This window comes from Eleutherodactylus coqui, chromosome 13 (assembly GCF_035609145.1).
Source record: "Eleutherodactylus coqui strain aEleCoq1 chromosome 13, aEleCoq1.hap1, whole genome shotgun sequence".
Lineage (NCBI taxonomy): Eukaryota > Metazoa > Chordata > Amphibia > Anura > Eleutherodactylidae > Eleutherodactylus > Eleutherodactylus coqui.
The window spans coordinates 117,008,449-117,030,460 of record NC_089849.1 but is presented as its reverse complement, the minus strand read 5'-3'; the positions used below and the strand labels follow the sequence as shown (position 1 = coordinate 117,030,460).

At 47.2% G+C, this 22,012-nt stretch overlaps 2 protein-coding genes across 3 annotated transcripts in view; one reads left to right on the top strand and one right to left on the bottom strand.

Moving 5' to 3' along the window:
* The window catches only part of NPLOC4 (NPL4 homolog, ubiquitin recognition factor), an 89,870-nt gene extending 88,590 nt beyond the window's left edge, over positions 1-1,280 (bottom strand). The window contains exon 1 of the mRNA XM_066586668.1: positions 1,143-1,280. Coding sequence (XP_066442765.1) covers positions 1,143-1,157 — 15 coding nt within the window. The 5' untranslated portion in view covers positions 1,158-1,280. The remainder of the gene's footprint in view (positions 1-1,142) is intronic.
* A 6,309-nt stretch (positions 1,281-7,589) lies between these two features.
* On the top strand, positions 7,590-14,655 carry TSPAN10 (tetraspanin 10). 2 transcript variants are annotated; one of them, XM_066586245.1, is made up of 3 exons: positions 7,590-7,709; positions 10,930-11,540; positions 13,988-14,655. In XM_066586245.1, exons 1-3 carry the CDS (start codon positions 7,617-7,619, stop codon positions 14,292-14,294), a joined length of 1,011 nt encoding a protein of 336 aa, XP_066442342.1. In that variant the 5' UTR covers positions 7,590-7,616; the 3' UTR covers positions 14,295-14,655. The 2 variants fall into 2 exon arrangements, with proteins under 2 accessions (XP_066442342.1, XP_066442343.1); XM_066586246.1 differs by having other exon boundaries at positions 7,616-7,709; positions 10,933-11,540.
* Positions 14,656-22,012: the final 7,357 nt, after the last annotated feature.

The following is a 22,012-nucleotide window of genomic DNA, read 5'->3' as shown; positions in this document are numbered from 1 at the left end:
GCGAGCCGGCAAAGACGACGGCACCGACCCCAGTCCGGGCGAGCCGGCAAAGACGACGGCACCGACCCCAGTCCGGGCGAGCCGGCAAAGACGACGGCACCGACCCCAGTCCGGGCGAGCCGGCAAAGACGACGGCACCGACCCCAGTCCGGGCGAGCCGGCAAAGACGACGGCACCGACCCCAGTCCGGGCGAGCCGGCAAAGACGACGGCACCGACCCCAGTCCGGGCGAGCCGGCAAAGACGACGGCACCGACCCCAGTCCGGGCGAGCCGGCAAAGACGACGGCACCGACCCCAGTCCGGGCGAGCCGGCAAAGACGACGGCACCGACCCCAGTCCGGGCGAGCCGGCAAAGACGACGGCACCGACCCCAGTCCGGGCGAGCCGGCAAAGACGACGGCACCGACCCCAGTCCGGGCGAGCAGGCCATGGCAGCAGCTCGTTCACTGGGGCAGATGAGAATCGTCCGGTTTAGAATGCGGATATTTGCGCACGACTTCTGCCCGCATCCAAGACGGGCGGAGCGCACACGGCACATGAATCCATTGAGTTGAACGTGTTCCTTTCAGCCCGATGGCCGGGAGTCGCCGCCGGCCGTCTCCCTCTGGGGATTCCTACTGATGCGATCCACTTCCTCACGTGATTTTACGTCAGAATCACAGGGATCATTCCCTACAGGAAAGCGCCAATCCTGACCTGTCCGCTGGCGTCACCACAGCGCTGACGCTGGCGGTCGGAGGGTCGCTCGCAGGTGGGGCACAAAATACCGGAAGCAATAGCGTCGCTTACAGCGGAAACCGAACGGCCGCCATTATAGTCAGCGGGGTCCGTCCGACACTGTACAGTTCCCTCCTGAGACGGAGCCGGTGACAATGCCCTAATATACATATATACTTGTGTAGATACAGAGCAGTCATGTGTAACAGCTGTGTGTATCTGTATAGAACAGTGACGTATACATCACATATATATCCCCCATGATATAAGGCTGTAAGTCTGTGTGTATCAGCCGCCCCGTATCCCCCAGGCGTGCAGATACAGCCCCGTGCAGCTGACATGACACAGCGCCTCCAGTGTACCACGCCGGGCCTGCTCCCTGGCTCCGGCCCCGCACACCGCCGCCCCCTCTGAACACACTTACCATACTCTCCGCCATGTTCGCCGCCTCCCGGCCTCCTCCTCCGCCTCACACCGCAGTTATTCCGGGGATTCCCGGCCTCTAACGTCTCCGACCGGCCGGTCCTGCGCACTGGTGTCACCGCGATATGCTTCCCCCACACTGTCAGCACAGACAACAAGGTTCCGGAATGAACGTTCCGCCTTGGCAGGGATGCGCCACCTACAGGTCGCAGTGTGATACAGTAGCATAGAGATGTAGGGGAAGTGATGAGTGTGCAGCAGGCCATGTCTTCAGGATATCCAGTAGTAAGAACGCCTAAGGCGCTGACAATATTCACAGGACATCCTGAAGACATGGCCTGCTGGGGGAAAACACTGGGCGCTGGACGAGGGTACAGAGGGGCAAGGTCTGCGGCATGGGCGCTACCCCTAGGAGTCACACCTGGCAGCACTACCCGAGGGGCTGCAGCTATCGGGTCTGCTAGGAGTTGTAGTTTACAAGACGGATCCATTTCTGTCCTCGTGCGGTGGAACTATTAGTCGCGCAGCATTTACCGCTGTTGCCGCGTTGGCAGTGACTCTGTGCTGCGCTGTCATGCGCCGTCTTCCGGGTTTATTTATTTATTTTTTACATTTTCCTCTGTGTCAGTCCGAAATGGCGCATATAAACGCCGCCGATACGCAATGTCACTGCTAGGTACAGCGTTGATTACACACCCCTAGAGAACAGTTGGGCTCTCTCATGCGTAATATACGGCAAAATAGAACATGCTGCCATCTTTTTTGCGCTCACGTAATACGCAATGCTTACATGCAAGTGTGAGCTAAACCGTGTAGGGCTAACCACACGGGTGAGGGCGATAGCGGGCCGTGCATCGCCATCCATGTGAAATCCCCGAGAATGCGACATGGAGGTTTGCGGAGATTCTCCCATTGTATTCAATGGTAGACCGCACATTGCGTGCACCTAGCAATGGGCGCTGTGAGGCGAGAGCACGCCCAAAGATAGACCGTGCCGCGATTTGATTCCTGAATCGCGGTGCCATGTGGGAAAAAAAAATTGCTCATGTGTCTGACCTCATTCGCAACACACAAATGTCGCACGATTTTCTCGCCCGTGGGAAGGCAGCCTAACTTAACCCCTTGAGTGGCACGCCCGGAAATTTTCCGGGACGAGCTCCACTGCTCATAGCGACACAGCCCGGAAGATTTCCGGGCTATGTATCACTATGGGAGCTGCAGAGCACAATGCCACAAGCTGTGACAGTGTGCTCTGCCTGCACAGACCCACAGAGAACAAAGCAAGGGCTTTGAAAAACCAGCAGAAGATATTGTCCATATGCCGGCAATCTCCTGCTTTGTTTACAGGTTGCCATAGAGACCATCGGCTTGTCAGAAGCAAGCCGATGGTCTCTGTGGTAGGGAGAGCTTGGTGCTTGGCTGTCAGAGGACAGCTAGGTACCAGCTCTTACAGCAGAGATCAGAGAAAACCTCCCATCTCTGCTGTGTTAACCCTTTACATGCTGCAGTCTATGTGACTGCAGCATGTAAAGGGCTGTCACTGCAGCATGTAAAGGGCTGTCACCATCGGACCCCCGGAATGTGATCAGGGGGTCCTGATGGGTCCCTGTGGAAGTCCCCTAAAGGGACAAAAAAAAAAAATTATAAAAACACTTGTCTCTCTTTACTTTGTAAAAAATCAAAAATACAATCACACATGTGGTATCCATGCGTCATAATGACCCAGAGAAGGAAGTTAATACATTATTTAACCCCTTAATGACATGGCCCCTTTTTTTCTTTTTTCCCCATTTCTTTTTTTCCTCCCTCCTGTTTAAAAAAATCACAACTTGTCCCGCAAAAAACAAGCCCTTATATGGCCATGTCAATGGAAAAATGAAAAAGTTATGGCTCTTGAGACGTGATAGGGGTCAATCATATTTTTAATAACCTAACATAAGAAAGATAAGGAAACAGTGTAATAAATGTGACATTAGTTATTTGGTTGTATAATGTTATGTAATATGGAAATGAAAAATATGTAAAACATTCCGGAAGTTGCTAATAGAATTTGGATATAGAATCATATGTCAAAAGGTATATTTGGATGATGATTTTAAAATACTAAATGTATTATTTTATTCAGCTATCTTGAATACAAGTCTGAATTTTCCACCAGAAGGTACTGAATACTAAGTAGGTGGCAAAACCAGTTTTATGTGCAAACTAGAAACAATGCCCCCTCTTTTGATGTACAAATTGTTGAACTTAATGGACTCTTAAGATTACATTCTGGTCTGGGAAGAGGTGTAATTAAGTATGTACTCAGACAGTATGGAGTCATCTTTATGATCATATGTAACTGTTTGATGTCCACTTCACACAGTTTTGCTGATACCTTTTGTTTAGAAGGCTTTTGATTTACAGCCATATTGTAATCTGTTGGAATGTAGACTTGGTCAGCAAAGTAGATTGAAACTAAGTATCAGGTAACATTTGGAAACGCCTTCTTTTCATCTTGCATAAAAACTAGCAATTGTTCAACAATAAACTAGAACTCATTCTGATTCACTAGACTGTCTGTGTGTAGTGGCTTATTATGGTTCTCACCTACGAGTACTCATTATAATTCTCCTTTGAATTTGGACTCAGGCAACATTCGCTCTGGTCTGCGTTGACAGACCCCCAACAGACGCAACTGCAAAATTAGTTGAAATTCAATGATTAGACCATTTTAAAAAACCTGCCCTGGTGGGCACGACAGGGTGGTAGGAAACCCGCCACTCAAGGGGTTAATAGATATGAATGCCATGAAATACCACGTTTAATGCGCAAGTACATCTCACGTGTAATACGCAATTTAAATCCGTGCATGTCAGCCTGGCCGTGGACTGCGTTCACATGTGCGTTGGAGTCTCCGTTGGAAATTACATTGCATGAAGCAAAAAAACAGCAGCACACGCGGCAGTAAAACGACTGACCCCTTCGCTAGGCGCCTCCATCATTAATTTCTGCAGAAATATCTGACATACAGGAAAATGGCAGCCTGAAGCCATCCTAGTCAGCGGCGTTGGGGTCAATTCTTTGGCTCCAGGCATGGAGCCAAACAATAGAAAATGCGCAGATGGGAGCTGGTGAGAATGAGCCGTCAGGGTGGGCGGTTGTGTGAATGAGCCGTCAGGGTGGGCGCTGGTGTGAATGAGCCGGCAGGGTGGGCGCTGGTGTGAATGAGCTGACAGGGTGGGCACTGGTGTGAATGAACCGGCAGTGTGGGCGCTTGTGTGAATGAGACGGCAGGGTGGGCGCTGGTGTGAATGAGCCGGCAGGGTGGGCACTGGTGTGAATGAGCCGGCAAGGTGAGCACTGGTGTGAATGAGCCGGCAGTGTGGGCGCTTGTGTGAATGAGACGGCAGGGTGGGCACTGGTGTGAATGAACCGGCAGGGTGGGCGCTGGTGTGAATGAGCCGGCAGGGTGGGCTCTGTTGTGAATGAACCGGCAGGGTAGGTGTTGTGAATGAACCGGCAGGGTGGGCGTTGTTGTGAATGAGCCGGCAGGGTGGGCACTGGTGTGAATGAACCGGCAGGGTGGGCACTGGTGTGAATGAGCCGGCAGGGTGGGCGCTGGTGTGAATGAGCCGGCAGGGTGGGCGCTGGTGCGAATGAGCCGGCAGGGTGGGCGCTGTTGTGAATGAACCGGCAGGGTGGGCGTTGTTGTGAATGAGTCTGCAGGGTGGGCACTGGTGTGAATGAGCCGGCACAGTGGGAATGAGCCGGCAGTGTGGGCACAGTGTGAAGGAGGCAGCAGTGTGGGCACAGTGTGAATGAGGCGGCAGGGTTGGCACAGTGTGAATGAGCCGGCAGGATGGGCACTAGTGTGAATGAGGCGGCAGGGTTGGCACAGTGTGAATGAGCCAGCAGGGTGGGCACTGGTGTGAATGAGCCGGCAGTGTGGGCACAGTGTGTTTTAGTCTCCTACCAGCCCTTCCATCCTGGGGTGCCGTCTGAATCACAAAAGCCTGAACATTCTTGAGTCGGGGCGGCATCACACGGGCGTATGCGGATTTGTTGAACAAACTGAGCATTGTTGCGCACATATGCATTTGCGTGCGGCAAAAAAATACACAGATTAAAATGGCTAATTGGTCTGATGAGTTCCAGACGTGTTCTTTTTCCTGCGCAGTGTTTTAGGCGTATTTTGTGCGCATTTGCGTATCCCATTGGGGGACTTCTGGGCGCAAATGTGCGGGAAAATAGAGCATTCAGAGCTTCTTTTTGCTCAACCAAAATGCGCAGGAAAAATCCGTGCATGTGAACGAACCAAGTAATATTAATGGGTTCTATTCACTGCGTATTACGTGCTCAAATACGCATGAAGGTACGCCCGTATGACGCTGGCATGAGGCCTTTGTCACATGATCGTATGCGTATTTGCACCATGTTTTTGCGCATCGGCATTGTAAGTTTGGGTAAGCACCAGTGGTTTTTACTGCCCTCTTTGTGTGTGCAAGTTATGCACAATTGCGTGTAAAAAAAACACACAGCGATGCCCTCAGACGTTAAAATGGCGACTTACATTAGTGAGTTGAAGATGCGCTCTTTTCCTGCACATTTGCGAATAGGGCATGCTGCTTTTTTTTTGCAAAATACAATTGAACATGCAAAAGAAACGCTTATGAGCGAACTTCTATTTTCTGCATATTGTGCGCATTACGGCGCAGTTCAGGGTTTCCGTTTTTCTGTTCCATTTTTGGAGGATACAAAACTGAAATAAAGCAAAAAAAAATCAATTTTTCCCCATTGTTTTTAATAGGGTTTCAGAAATGGAAAGGCGTCCATTTGCTTCTGTTCCATTAGGTTTCCATTTTCTGGGACGGGATAGCACAATTTGTATTTTTCAGTCTCAAAGAAACAGACACCTGATGGAATGGAAGCCAAAGGAGATTTTTCCGTTTTTTTGAAACCCTATTGAAATCAATGGGGAAAAAAATAGATCCTTTTATTCCGTTTTATTTCAGTTTCTCTCTTCCAAAAACAGAGCAAAGAGATGAAACCCTGAACGGCCCCAACACAGGCGTAACAGCAGCCTAAAGCTGATCCACTTTTTGGGTCAGGTGGCATAAAAACTGTACAAACGTCTCTAGATATAATTAAAGATGCGCCTAACTTATCAAAATTATGCATCAAATGATGCAACCCGGGCGGCGGGACTACGGGACGGCATCTCAAATCCAGGACTGCCCCACAGAATCCTGGACGGGGGGAGGCATGCTGTAACACGTAGGAATGATATATTTAACTTGAGCATACCCTTTAACCCTTTCCAATCCACTGTCTGACGTCTAAAGACATTATGATTTTAGGCTGTACAGCTCCGATGTTGGAAGACGTCCGTCGGGGTTCTCTTACTGTATATTGCCAGCCTCTCTGCTGTCAGAGCCTATCCAACGTGTCACCTCATGCAGTACTGGCTTTAGCCAGCATATAGCGCCATTGTATAACGGCAGAAAAAGAGTAAGCCCCCTAGGAAAACCAGGATACAAATTGGATTGGGAAGGGTTAATGATAGTTGCTCAATGTAAAAATCCCCTTAGGCTACCTGCACACAGGAGAGCGCGATATGAATCCCGTCCCCATATTGCCCTCGCCATCCATGTGAAATACTAAGGGATGCGAGGCATGTTCATGTGAATACAGGCTTGCATCACTTCGGGGATGAAGGGATCCTCCGGCGAGGCTGTCACAGAGGATCGTGGAGTTCGCCCATATGAGATCACGCAGCCAGATAAAACATGCTGCGATTTGTTTCCCGTGATGCCATGCGGGAATACCTCACTCATGTGTATGACCCGAGCGTTTGAACGCTGTTTGCTCTGTTTTAGTGTGTTTCTGTGCTTTTTGAAGAACGCTATCTTTTCTCCTTAGGGAGAGCACCTAGAAGGTGAGTGATGACTTATAAGGTCATGCATGCTCCTCTGGGTAATATGCAAATAAGGGAGATGGAACAATACCTCTGCAGCGCCACCTATTGGAAGGCAGCATCCTGCAAGGAGCAAACACCCCGAAACAGCTGTCTGTGTAAGGATTTCCATTCCTGGTCATTGTTACAGGGCTTGTATAAAGAGTCTAACATTGACTTGCAGGAATGCTGCCTTCCAATAGGTGGCGCTGCAGAGGTATTGTCCCATCTCCCTTTTCAGCGCTTTTTAACGCACTCATCACCCATTGCAATGATGGGGTGCGTTTAAAAACGCTGTTCGAAAATTATGTAAATCCATTCGGCCAGGGCATTCCGTGGCCGCAGATGTGGAAGCGGCCTGAGATACGGGATAACACGAAGGAGGTTAGATCAGGCTGCTGGGAGACATGGTGCTCACATGATGAGAGGCTGACCTCCAGTCTGCTGACTACTTGGAGGGGCCGGGGGGGGGGGGATAATCATCACAACGCTGCATTTACACAACACATTTTCTCCTTTCTGAACTGGATTTATGTGAAGATGAGCGTAAAAATGTATCGTCTGCTCAGGAAACTGTGCCCCTTCTCTGGGCTGCGGAGGAAGACGGAGGAATCGCAGAGCTTGTTACCCAAGGTGATAATTCCGTACAATCTCTGCGGCGGGCGGTTGATTGCTGTATGTTCTGCCGACACATATTGGGGTAGTTAGTGGTCCGGTTTTGTGCCAGAAAAGTTGGTTTCCTCTATTAGAACTCATCGTATCATTTAAGCTACTTTGTGTTTCATTCAATACCTCACAGTTGGATTCACATGAGCGCATGCGTATTGGAACATTTGCACTGCGTTTTTGCAATGGGTGCTGTGTATTTGAATATGCAAGTGCATTTTTTTATGTACTTTTTGCACATGCAAATTGTGCGTGCAAAAAAACACACAATAATGCTCACAGCCAATTAGGCCGGGCGCACACGGCCGTAAGCGTAAAACGCGGCGGGGGGTCACGCAGTGCTTTATAGCTCTGGAGCCGGCGGTGACCTAACATACATAGTAATATAGTATGCTAGGCTGAAGGGAGACGACATCCATCTAGTTCAGCCTGTTTCCACCCCCTGGCGTACTGCCGCGTATGGCGTCGAAATAGTACTGTGCATGACAGCGTATCTCACGCATGTTGTCATGGAGTACACCTGTTCTTGTGGGGGGTTTTTTCCCACATCGTCACAAAGTGACGACTAGTATAGATGCCAACAATACACAATATAATGGTGTTTGGGCGTGTGTATATATGCACCTATAGAGAACAATGGGCTCTAGCTCGCATATTTACGGTAAAATAGAACACGCTGCGCTCTTTTTTGCGCTTGCCTATTTGCTGACGCCGGCCACATTGAGAGCACTGGGTGATCTCGCAGGAAGATAGAACATGCTGCGATCTGTTTCCTGCATAATATTGAATCGCGGTGCCATGCGGGAAAACATAGCTAATGTGTATGACACCATTCAAAAGAATGGAGTTCATATTTCTGCGAGATTTGTACGTCTCGTAACACACAAATCTCGCACGTTTTTCACGCCACTGTGAAGGCAGCCTTAGTGTAATGAGCTCAATATGTGCGCAGGAAAATAGAGCATGCTGCATATTTTTTTGCGCAACCAAAATGTGCACGCAAAATACGAGTATGTGAACGAACCCATTGAAATAAATGAGTTCTATTCTCTGCGCATTGGGCGAACAAATGTTTCGTATACAAATACGCTTGTGTGAATACGACCTGTTTGCTGTAAGGGAATAGAAAAGATCTTGTCACATCCAGAGGCTGAAAACCTTGCAGATCCTGTCTAGCAGATATAAATATTGGGCGTAGATGAGCGCTGATACTAGAACGAGCCCTGTGCTCATGGCGATCAGGGCGGGTCTTCAGCCTGTGGATGTAGATGAGCCCTGATACTAGAACGAGCCCTGTACTCATGGCGATCAGGATCAGGGCGGGTCTTCAGCCTGTGGATGTAGATGAGCGCTGGTACTAGAACGAGCCCTGTGCTCATGGCGATCAGAATCAGGGCGGGTCTTCAGCCTGTGGATGTAGATGAGCGCTGGTACTTGAACGAGCCCTGTGCTCATGGCGATCAGGATCAGGGCGGGTCTTCAGTCTGTGGCTGTAGATGAGCGCTGGTACTTGAACGAGCCCTGTGCTCATGGCGATCAGGATCAGGGCGGGTCTTCAGCCTGTGGCTGTAGATGAGCGCTGGTACTTGAACGAGCCCTGTGCTCATGGCGATCAGGATCAGGGCGGGTCTTCAGTCTGTGGATGTAGATGAACGCTGATACTAGAACGAGCCCTGTGCTCATGGCGATCAGGATCAGGGCAGGTCTTCAGCCTGTGGATGTAGATGAGCCCTGATACTAGAATGAGCCCTGTACTCATGGCAATCAGGATCAGGGCGGGTCTTCAGCCTGTGGATGTAGATGAGCGCTGATACTAGAACGAGCCCTGTGCTCATGGCGATCAGAATCAGGGCGGGTCTTCAGCCTGTGGATGTAGATGAGCGCTGATACTAGAACGAGCCCTGTACTTATGGCGATCAGAATCAGGGCAGGTCTTCAGCCTGTGGATGTAGATGAGCGCTGATACTAGAACGAGCCCTGTACTCATGGCGATCAGGGCGGGTCTTCAGCCTGTGGATGTAGATGAGCGCTGATACTAGAACGAGCCCTGTACTCATGGCGATCAGGATCAGGGCGGGTCTTCAGTCTGTGGCTGTAGATGAGCGCTGATACTAGAACGAGCCCTGTGCTCATGGCGATCAGGATCAGGGCGGGTCTTCAGCCTGTGGATGTAGATGAGCGCTGGTACTAGAACGAGCCCTGTGCTCATGGCGATCAGGATCAGGGTGGGTCTTCAGCCTGTGGCTGTAGATGAACGCTGATACTAGAACGAGCCCTGTGCTCATGGCGATCAGGATCAGGGCGGGTCTTCAGCCTGTGGCTGTAGATGAGCGCTGGTACTAGAACGAGCCCTGTACTCATGGCGATCAGGGCGGGTCTTCAGCCTGTGGATGTAGATGAGCGCTGATACTAGAACGAGCCCTGTGCTCATGGCGATCAGGATCAGGGCGGGTCTTCAGCCTGTGGCTGTAGATGAGCGCTGGTACTAGAACGAGCCCTGTACTCATGGCGATCAGGGCGGGTCTTCAGCCTGTGGATGTAGATGAGCGCTGGTACTAGAACGAGCCCTGTACTCATGGCGATCAGGATCAGGGCGGGTCTTCAGCCTGTGGACAGACGTGTTAGTTCACTGACAGGAAGCTAAAAACATGGAAATAGTTAATAGTACAAAGCAGTATATTATGGATGGCGGCCACTGCAGTTACCAACATGCGAGGGTGAGGGATTGTATTATTGGGGGCACCATGATGGGGTATGGTGTTATGTGGACAGAACGATTATCTTTTGGTAATCGTTCCATCTAAACACGAGCCAAAGATTGAACGACAAATAATAAGCATTATTTTTCGTTTATTGTTCCTTTCCTGCAGGCATAAAAGCCATTGTTGGCTCGTATCGCTCTGTTCAACCAGCGCTCGTCCAGTCCTCTCAGTCACTTATACAACGAATGTGAACGACTGAACGATTGTCATGTGACCGAGCCAACGATGTATCCGCTGTATAAACAGGCTGCACGAGAGCCAACGAGCCAGCAGTGACGTCACTAACTCGTTCAAACGAAAATTGGCTCGTCTAAAAGGCCCTTTAGTCACGTTAGGAAGCAATAACTGTTGTAGCCCATACCAGGAGGGACAAGCAATGACTAATGCTGGAAATGACTGCTTTCACATTTTCAATACTCTTTCAGCAGGGTGCTGTCAAACAGAATGTAAACTATGGCCCGGAATTGGATGGCTTCCAGTACTGCACCCATGGCTACGGTGCTGAAGCTGACAGCTGCTCAACCACTATTTCCCTAAAAGACTTGCCTCCACCTCAACACCATCATCCTGATCCCCTTGTACCGTTCATCAAATATCTTATGTTCTTCTTCAACTTCATTGTCTTTACATTGGGCTTCGGTCTGCTGTGCATTGGATTTTGGGGCCTTGCAGATAAGCAGTCCTTGATAAGTGAGAAGATTGTAAATCTAGGCACTGACCCCATGCTTATATTTGTACTGGTGGGCCTGGTGGTCTGCGTCTTGTCTTTTTCAGGATGTGTCGGGTTCATCCGAGAGAACATTTGTCTCCTCAAGCTGTTCTTTGTAGGGATTGCTATACTATTGGTCGTGCAATGTCTGGTGGCCCTGGTGGTCCTGTGTTTTCATCAACAAATTGAGGATTCGGTGAAGACGACCATGCTGGTAGCCATAAGCAGATACCAAGGTGACTCGGACCTTAAGTTTATATTGGATGAAATACAACTTGGAATGGAGTGTTGTGGAGTGCAGTCCTACAAAGACTGGTCTATAAACCTGTAAGTTTCCTTTATACCTAATTATGTCTGAGGAACTTTTACAATGTAGCTTATCAGGTGCACTCACCTTTATGGAGGTCATTGTGCATGTAGTGAGCCTAAATTGCAGTCAATATCATAGTCCAGAGAGCATTCTGAAATGGTCCGTTTCTTGTGATGGCCAGAGAAACAGCCAACCAAAAAGTACAATTTCCCCTGAGTTGTATGAGAGTTAAAGGGGTTGTCCAGCGGCAGCAAGTGGGTCTATACACTTCTGTATGGCCATATTAATGCACTTTGTAATGTACATTGTGCATTAATTATGAGCCATACAGAAGTTATAAAAAGTTTTTCACTTACCTGCTCCGCTGCTGGCGTCCTCGTCTCCATGGTTGCCGTCTAATTTTCGCCGTCTAAAATGGTCGAATGGCCAAATTAGACGCGCTTGCGCAGTCCGGGTCTTCTTATCTTCTCAATGGGGCTCCGTGTAGCTCCGTGTAGCTCCGCCCCGTCACGTGCCGATTCCAGCCAATCAGGAGGCTGGAATCGGCAATGGACCGCACAGAAGAGCTGCGGTCCACGGAGGAAGAAGATCCCGGCGGCCATCTTCAACCGGTAAGTATAGAAGTCACCGGAGCGCGGGGATTCAGGTAAGCGCTGAGCGGGTTTTTTTTTAAGTCCCTGCATCGGGGTTGTCTCGCGCCGAACGGGGACGGGGGGTTGAAAAAAAAAAAACCCGTTTCGGCGCGGGACAACCCCTTTAAGGCAATCAGTTGGCTTCAGGACTTGGACATCTTTTAGCTCCTTCAGTGACCGAGTCCCTGGATAAGCTGCAGAAGAAGAACCATACTAAGTGCGAATAGCTGGAGATACGGTTGCAGTTTGCAATGATGAATGTAACCGTGTCTCAAAACATACCGGAAAGATCACAGGAGAGATGGGGTTCCAGAAGCATGATAAGGCAGACATCCCCAACAAGGGTCTAACAGATGCATTATTTTGGCATAGTTTGTTGAGTCAAAGTTCAGGTAACTAGTCAACTAGACACCGGTATGCAGTACTGCAGATGCTCATGCGGCTGAGTGTAAGGCTCACCTGGGAATCCAGGGCACTACTTAGTTATGCCTATTTGTAATACTGTAGTGAATAGTACAGAAGAGTAGTCAGAAGAGCCAAGGTTTTTGTAAAAAGGTCTAGCACAGCCAGCTATGCAGTACCATAGGGGGTAGTATGGGGCGGTGGTAAGACTGGGTCATAGTCAGGAGTAAAAGACATATGTTTATAAAGCAGACTACAGAGTGAAATCACACATAACTGGCTCTGATGTCAGTGTGTTGCCATTTTAAGTATGGCGCATCCCATTCTGATTGACCGTACAGCTCTGCATATGCTCTGTCCAGCATCACTGCCAGTACTAACACGAGAATGGAAAGTGATTGCTGGATAGTGACAAGGTGAGTACATTACACATTCACAATTCTACAAACTTCAGAGCTGAACCCCCCCCCCCCTCTAAAACCATCTTTACTCCAACTACTGTGTAATGTAGTGACTCAGGACATCCTGCAGCCACATGTGTTCCTCTCATGGCGGCTTCCAAGAGGCATCTTCCAGCAGGATAATGCTTGGCCGCACTCAGCAAGAGTGTCACAGGAAAGCCTCCACAATATTGTCACACTTTCGTGGCTACCCAGTACCAGATTTATCACCTATAGAAGATGTATGAGACCATCTGGGATGCCAACTTCAACAGCCTACGAGTTAACACAATCTAAGAGCTCCATTAAAGCAAATGTGCACTGCTATGCCACAAGATATCATACGGAACCTGCATGTCTCTGTGGCCACCCATATCACATCTTGCATCCAAGCTAGAAGCGGCCCAGCAGGTTACTAGAGCTTTCATGCCCACCCATATCTGATCTTGCATTCAACCTAGAGGCGGCCCAGCAGGGTACTAGAGCTTCCATGCCCACCCAATATCACATCTTTTATCCAAGTTAGAGGTGGTTCAACAGGGTACTAGAGCCTCCATGCTCGACCGTATCACATCTTGTATCCAAGCTAGAGGCGGTACAACAGGGTACTAGAGCCTCCCTTCAAGTGTTCAGTTTTCCACAGTAAATGATCCGTTTGCTCTGATATCGTAATCATTTACTTATACCAAAGTTGGAATCACACAGAGAACGTTTTGTTCAATTCTGACCACTCCTTCTAGGGTAGGGATTTTTTTTTTGACAATGAGTGTACAATAGGACCCCATGAGTCAGAACAGAGGCCACTCTGGTAAACTTGAGTTGTCCTTATAATACATGGCTATTTGCTGGGGGTGCAGAGAGCCAAACCCATGGTGGCTGCTATATGAAAGTAGTTGTCTCTGCTGAGACAAGCCTTTTAACCATGTATTTTGGGATTCCAAAAAATATTCACATTGATCTTGCAATTAATGAGAGTCTCTACTTTCACAGGTATTTTAACTGCAGTTCCCCTGGCGTCAACTCGTGTGGTGTCCCTTATTCCTGCTGCATTGACCCACTTCAAAATGGTACTGTACCCAATTTTCAATGTGGATTTGGAGCACTAGCTATGAGTGAAGTCATGGCTGGCAGCCTAATCTACCTTGGAGGCTGCGTCCCTCAGCTTATATTTTGGATCAACCGCAGAACTTGGGATATCGCCGCTGGTTACCTTTTGGTAATTGCCATAGAACTCACATGTATTGTTTGTGCTCAGAAGTTAATGAGAGAAATCAAGCTTGTAAAATCTTTTGGTTAAAGTCTCTGTTTAATCATTAACCCTTTCCAATCCACTGTCTGACCTCTGAAGACATTATGTTTTAAGGCTTTACACCTCCGATGCTGGAAGACATCCGTCGGGGTTCTCTTACTGTATATTGCCAGCCTCTCTGCTGTCGGAGCCTATCCAACGTGTCACGTCATGCAGTACTGGCTTTAGCCAGCATATAGCGCCGTTGTATAACGGCAGAAAAAGAGTAAGCCCCCTAGGAAAACCAGGATACAAATTGGATTGGAAAGGGTTAAAGGGTTTATTCGAGTGTGATTGTTCTCAGTAAGAGAAACCAAGTAATCTTCTAGATATGATACCTTTTAATGGCTAATAAAAATACATGATGTAATAGCGAGCTTTCAAACCTCTCAGAGTCCTTCCTCAGGCTTAATGGAACAAATCTAAAGATGTATTTATATTAAAACATATACACATGATCACATGGGAGGGCACCAACATGGTGAACTTAATTTGCACTTAGATAAATACCAGAGATAGGGTAAGAGGGCACGGATGTTTTGTGTTTAATAACACTTAGATACATACCAGGGAGGGATGAACATAACAGTAAGTCCAGTGACAAGGAATGGGAATGTTTATCTGGGGACTATGTATTTTTTACAAAGCTACCAAATATACAGTAGAAACATAACAAAAGCCATACTTGCTTCCCCCACTTCCCCTGTGGCTTCTGGTCTAGCGGTGCCCAGTCCCCACAGCTTATCACTTATGACTCCACAGCAAAGACCTTCCTGCACCCGTAAATGATGAGAAGCAGAGGCTGGTGCCAATGGACCAGAAGCAAGTATGGCTTTTGTTAAGTTTCTACATTATATTGGGTAACTTTGAAAATAAAACATATATAGCCCCCAGATAACCCCTTTAATGGATCGAATAGCACATAAGTGATGACTGTTGAAGCAATGGTTAATCATTCTGCCTACACATTCTTTCAGAGGTGATGTCATAACAGTGCAACCTGCCTATCTGTAAACTACATTAAAATCACAGAGGTGAGAAAAAAAACAGACATTCACTGAAAAAAACAAAAATGCAATACCTGATAGGCTGCAAAGGAGGCACAGTCGCCACAGGCACAATCACCATAAGGCAGGCTTAATCGCCACCGGCACAATCACCGTAAACCCTAATAGAATGCAGTTAGCCAGACTATGAACTACTTGTTCAATGTAGACTAATGTGCAGTCACCCACTCAACCCAGCCCAGCCTGCATGTGTGAATGATACTAAAGAGGCCAGCCAAAGATGGATGTGGCCCACCATACAGGATATCAACTCTCACTGATATAGCAGTAGGTTGTTCTGAATCTCCAAACTGGACTGCACTGGCTGACATCTTGGGCTCCCCCAAAATCCATGGCAAGCTGTATGGTGGGCCACATTCATTTTTGGCTGGCCTCTTTGGTATTATTCACACGTGCGGGCTATGTTTGTTTGCAGTCACTCCCCCCAATCTGGCCTGGGTTAAGTGGGTGACTACATATTAGTCTGCATTGAACAAGTAGCTCCTCCATATCCTTGTCTGGCTAACTGCATTTTATTAGGGTTTACGGCAATAGTGCCGTTAGCGATTGTGCCTGACTTATGATGACTGTGCCTGCTCTGCAGCTATTGTGCCTGTTTTGAAGCCTATCAGGTATTGCATTTTTGGCTTTTTCAGTGAATGCTCATCTGTAAACAGGTGCAAATAAGGGGGCTGTGGACAAGTAGTTCTATTGTCCTATATTCAATTTTGCAGGCAAGTTGCAGCATAACAAGGCAAATTACCTGCTGCCGGAACTACTTGCCCACCACTGCCTTCTGCCACCTCTGATAACAGATTAGTGTGAAGTTAAGCCTAAGTGCTGAAATCACATTACTGCATACAGTTGTTGGGACCATAAAACCTGGCATAATTTTACTACATATACACATCATCTTAGACAAGGGGCGTATACTACCGCAGTACGTGCCAATACACTCCCTCTCATTGACTAAAGGGGTTTTACCATAAATAATTCTTATGACATATCAGCCAGATGAACCACAAAAGCGGTGCAGAACTACTGATTTTAAAAATGACCTATGTTGGTTCTTTGGTGATTGAAATTGAAATGACCTACTAAGGACACTACCTCCTCATATAAAAGGAGGGGGACATTGTATGAGTGGCTTCTCCAATGGGATTACAGTCTGAGACTTCCTGATTCTTGCAGAGTTATTCCTATCATAAATTTATGGTATATTCAGATAGGTCCTACTTTGGGGATACTCGCCTCTCGGGAGAACCAATAAAGCCAACTCACAGAAGCAGCTATCCCCTTAGAACCCAGTGGAGAGGTGCCCATGTGCTCATCTCATTCTGTAACTCCTATAGACTGCAATGAAAAGGTTGTAAGCCCTTTCTACGTGTGGTCGCGTGAATCTGCATACGGGTGTCAAGGGATACCTATTCTACAAATGTAACTCTTGCATACTGGGTATTTATGGCATGTCAAGGGGATGGAAATCTGAGTTGGGAGGGGGAGGCTCATCTACTGGACAGACACTTGTCTGACATTTAGGACCGCCTCTTTAAATATGGTTGCAGAGTCTTATTTCAAAACAGTGCTAAACCTTGGAGGCTCTTAAAAACAACCATTGAAAGCAAAAAGTTGTATGAAAAACTGAACCTTAGTGAGTATCTTGTTCCAAGAGCTCTAGGAATAGTGATGCTTTCTGAAGGCCACACAATGGACCATGACACTCAATAAAATTATGATGTATTAAATGCCCTCTCCACATACAGGTTTCATCACTCAAAGATGGGTTTGTATAAGAGACAATTTTTTGTGTTGTGATTTTATCTAAAAATACAAGAATGTGTATCTGTAGTGGTCCAAAGCTGGTCCATTGAGAATTGAAGAAAGGGCAGCTGGTGAGCCCTTATAGATGTTGGACCTCATAGCAGCTCTTATGCTTACTACTCCTGATAGGCTCTGGTTTGCCTTTGGTGACTCAAAGCTTGTCTGTTAGACAGCTGCACATATAGCAATCTACTTCTGTTACCACTATGGGCGAAAACATGTAATCACATTGACCGTAATGAGGTTTTACCATAAAGACATTGCGGAGGGTCCAGTTGTGGAGACTCCCATTAAAAATAAGCCAGCCCAGATGTAGCGGTTATGTTCCACTGAAATGGAATCCTATAGTTTCAACAATTGAAGGTTCTTTGACTCCTCCCTTTGTAGAGGAATAGCACCCACTTCTCATTTGAACCAGTAACGGCAACCAATTTAATCTCAAGAATGGCATGAGACACTGCTGCTGGATAAACCAGTCAAGCCAGTCATAAATGGGAAATGGTAAAGATGCAGTTCCCTAGTATGTGATAAGTTCACTGGAGGTCAAGTTATGACATAACCACAACCCCACTGCTGGCCTGTGTCAAAATTTTGTAAATGGGAAGATGAAACAATACCTCTGCTGCACCACCTATTGGAAGGCAGCATTTCTGCAAGTCAATGTCAGACTTTTTAAACAAGCCTTGTAAAAAAATGACTGAAAATTGTGAGCCAAAGCCAAAATAACCATACACAGACAGCTGTTTCAGGGTGATTTCTCCTCATCAGTATGCTGCTTTCCAATAGGTGGTGCCACAGAAGTATTGTTCCATCTTCACATTTGCATATTTCCCAGAGGAAAGAGAAACAATACCCATCCTGAGCCAAAACTTTGTAAAAGATGTTACTATTTCCCTTTGTAGGTTTGGGACTTGTTCCAGGCTTCTCTAACCCCAACCCATTCATAGCTCAAGCTTCTACTCTTTCTGTCTATTGTGTATATGAAAAATTGCCTTGATTCTACGCCGTAGATACATTGAGAAAGGGTAGAGGATAATCCAAATTAGATATGTTATGATGTGTCCAATGTTTTGGGCCTTACACAAACCCATACACCATGTATGACAGTAATCAAACAATACTTATTGGTTTAGGCGTTCCACCTATGTACGGATGACCCGGAGGATGGGACCCATAGACATAACAAGCTGCTGAAGGCTATGGTCTGTGTATAGATAATTTTTTTAAGTGGATACAATAAATGTTGAAGTTTTATCTGGACACCATCTCGCTGCTGGACCTCTTTCCCTCTTTTTATGTCCATAAACAGATCAGTGTATCGGCTTATCTACAGGATTTCTTCCACACGTGCTCTTTTATCTTATAAAATCATTGTGTAGTCAGGATTAGATGAGCAGATTACAAGTGATTTATACAGACAGCGGCAAGGACACAGGAATATCTACAAGATTATATCACCCAGCAAGAAGGAAGCTGAGAGCTTATCTAGAGAAGAAGGATTAATAGAGCAAGGCAGCTTATAACTAGAGTTTCTGTAAAAGTTCAGAAGCCTCTAAATATCCATATACAAAAATGCAATAAATTGAAGTTGGGGAAAAGGGAGATGAAGCTGCATTCTGTCTCTGAGACTTACACGCTGTGAGAAGGGGAAAGGAACTGAAGTGGGGAATCACACTAGGAAGACCTTGCCCAACCAGTCAGCATGGAGAAGGAAAAACCTGCAGATAGTTTATGGGAGAGAGATCAGGAGTTTGACATTGCCAAATCATTTGCGGTAAATCTGGATGAGCTACAATATAACATGCAACCTGTGGATAAATATGGTACTGTTTTTGGAAGACAACAGCTGTGTTTTTCTAATTCTGGATATCCCTTAAAGTGCAGGTAGGCTCCATTCCTTCTGCTTCTAGTGAGTGAAACCATTAGATCTCCATAAGACTGGAAGGACTGACCATGTCACCTACTGCTGGAAGAGAATGAAAGTCCTTTGGGGGCAATTACTGTGAGGCTCTAATTCTTCAGCTCAGGGATTCAATTTAAGACATCCTGAGTGGATCCCCAACCCAGATAACGCATGTTTTCAACAGCAGGGGTGCATATTACTCATAGTGATTATACAAAGACCAACATTACTCCCATACAGATAGCTGTTCTATACCTGTGCTCTGCAGACTGTATACATGGTTACAGTAGGTTAAATCCAGTGTTTTATAGGTGACGTCATCTCTGACTGGAAGTGTTCACTTTTCACATCTTGTTCTTCTGGCCCAGACTACCATGATAATATCTTCCAGCCATGACTTGTCTTTGTCAAGTTTACAACATCGACATGTTTGGCTCATCACTTTTAGAGCACCCCTCCAATGTTTTGTCAACTTTCAAAAAAACTGTTTATTTTGCTGCTACCCCAAATTTTGTTCCTTTTGCTTTCCCTATTACTGTGCCTTCTATGTAACACGGTGGCCTGTACTTCAGAAATACCTGTTAGTTCCCCACATAGTAATACTCTGTGCTTTCATATAGTAATAATGTGCCTTTTGTGCCCCAACATAGTAATACCGATCACTGTTGTGTCCCTTACAAAGTAATAATGCCCCCTTTTTGATCCCTACACCGTAATAATACTGCCTTAAAAGTGATAATTGGTGCTGGTGTATCTTGTCTCCACCACAAGTATGGGTGGAGACCTAGTGCTGGGCTATATCCTCCCACTGTACGCCCAGACGTTACTGATTGGCTGCCTGGAGCAAGGTCCTCACAGCGTGGGGACTGAGGTTTGCCTTGCATGGAGGGTTAGGGTTCGTTAAAGAGTTAGGCTTACATTATTAGCTGTTGACACCTAATAATATAAGCCTAACACTGAAACTAACCCTAAGCCTCCATACAAGGCAACCTGTCCCCGGCAGCCTACCATCATGTCCAGTGACAGCTCTTGTCCATGGCAGTGCGTCGGGGAGAGGATCGGGGAGCATACTCACAGCGGTCCCTGGCGCAGGGGACCAGTATCGGAGATGAGAGTACGGCGGGGAGACGAGCAGGAACCCCAGTGACAGCATTCCCGGCTGCAGCGGCCGCAGGGGTAATGGAAGCCCACATTGGCAGTGTGGCGTGGAGAGGAGCCTGGAGCACATTGACAGTGGTCCCTGCGGCCAGCGGCTGACAGAGAGAACAGGAATGGAGGTAGGAGTCCGCCGAGGAGAGCAGCAGGGAGCTCAGTGACAGCGGTCCCGGCTTCAGCAACGTTCACAGGCTGCACGGGAGCAGTGTCCTCCCTGCCGCAGGAATAGCCAATCAGAAGCTAGGGGCGTGGCAGGAGCGTTCCCTCCTGTCACACCCCTAGCTTCCAGTGTCGACATGGTACAACAGTACTGTGATAATTTATCCTGTATGCCTCTTTCATGGTAATAATGCTTCCTCAAAAGTATTAATGCCCCCAAACATTAACTTGTCTAACAGAAAATATATACATTCCTCTAAACCTGAGAGCATAACGCCCTCTTCTGGCCCCACATTGGCGGCAGGATGCAGTAACATTATTGTACCACCTTCATTGGGACTTCGAGGTTCTAATTGTGGTCTTGGCCTCCTGTAGGCCGCAAGCCTGAAGTGGCCTGTTGCCTACAAGATAGAGAATGGTAAGCAGAGAGCCTATGGCCTCCTACTGTACCTTAGGTCTCAACTGTAGGATCGCTCTGTGGACCTTACTATGTACTGTTAGTGGGTGTGGGGCCATCACCAACCCCATTGCCCCCTAGACCTCTTCTTCCTTTGACACAACTAAATATCCCCAGTAACATGTGGATGTGATGTCAGCCGCTTGCAGAAGTTCATTCATTAGCAGCAGTCCATGCTCTTTATTGGGTTGCTGCTAGGAAACTGTTGCAGTTGTAAAAATAATTGCATCTTTTTTTGCAGTGTTTTTACCTGTGTTTTTTTTCTAAAAAAAAAAGTGTGGCCAGACGTCAACTGGAAGGTAATAGGCAAATGAGAAATGCCAAACACACAGTGCATTTTTGCACTGATTTTCCTCACCCTTGGTGCATTTCGGGGGTTAATAGCGCTTTTTTTTTTTTTTTTAAACATAACATACTCTAGGGATGACAACTTTTTTCAGAGGCTTTTTTTTAGGAAAAAACATCTTGAAAAAAATGCATTTTAAAAATATGTGTCTTAGCTAAATGCCACTAAAAAATTGTATAAAAAGATATATTTTAAGGGACCTTCTGCATGTATTTTGTTGTGGAATTTTCTGCATCTTTTGGTGTGTCTTGCAGAAATATTCCACATGTGTGAAAGGTCCCTTAAGAACTTCCTAACGAATAATTACAATAATCAATTCCAATTACCAAATTTTGGCTTAAATTTACTATAATGGCTACAGTGTTGGTATTACATGAGTTCTTGGTATTACTCAGAGTTATTTAGCTTTTAACCCTTTCCAATCCAATTAATTTTTTCTCATCCATTCTCCCTAGCTCCAAATAAATTAGAGCTGGTGAGAATGGATGAGAAAAAATACATTTCCCTGCACCCTCCTGAACTGACAGAGTTCAGGAGGGTGCAGGTGCTCACTGCACCATGGGGGGGCCTGCTTAGCTGTCCGGCGTCTTCCGCATTCTCCCTTCTGCCTCCCGGGCTCGGCAATCATGTGAACGCTGGGGTCAGGTGGTACCCAGAGGTCACATGATCGCCGAGCCGGGAGACAGAAGGGAGAATACGGAAGACGCCGGACAGGTAAGCCCCCCACGGTGCAGGCTCCCGGCTCGGCGTTCAAGTGACCGCTGGGGGTCAGGTGACACTGGTGGTCACATGATCGCCGGCCGGAATCTCCGTGCATTACATAGCGCTAATTGAGCGCTA

Bases quoted from the DNA above. Each gene is read 5' to 3' on its own strand.
- TSPAN10 (XM_066586245.1), top strand. From the start codon at position 7,617: ATGAGCGTAAAAATGTATCGTCTGCTCAGGAAACTGTGCCCCTTCTCT. The intron at 7,710-10,929 runs GTGATAATTCCG...ATACTCTTTCAG, and splicing joins CGCAGAGCTTGTTACCCAAG to CAGGGTGCTGTCAAACAGAA. The intron at 11,541-13,987 runs GTAAGTTTCCTT...CTACTTTCACAG, and splicing joins AAAGACTGGTCTATAAACCT to GTATTTTAACTGCAGTTCCC.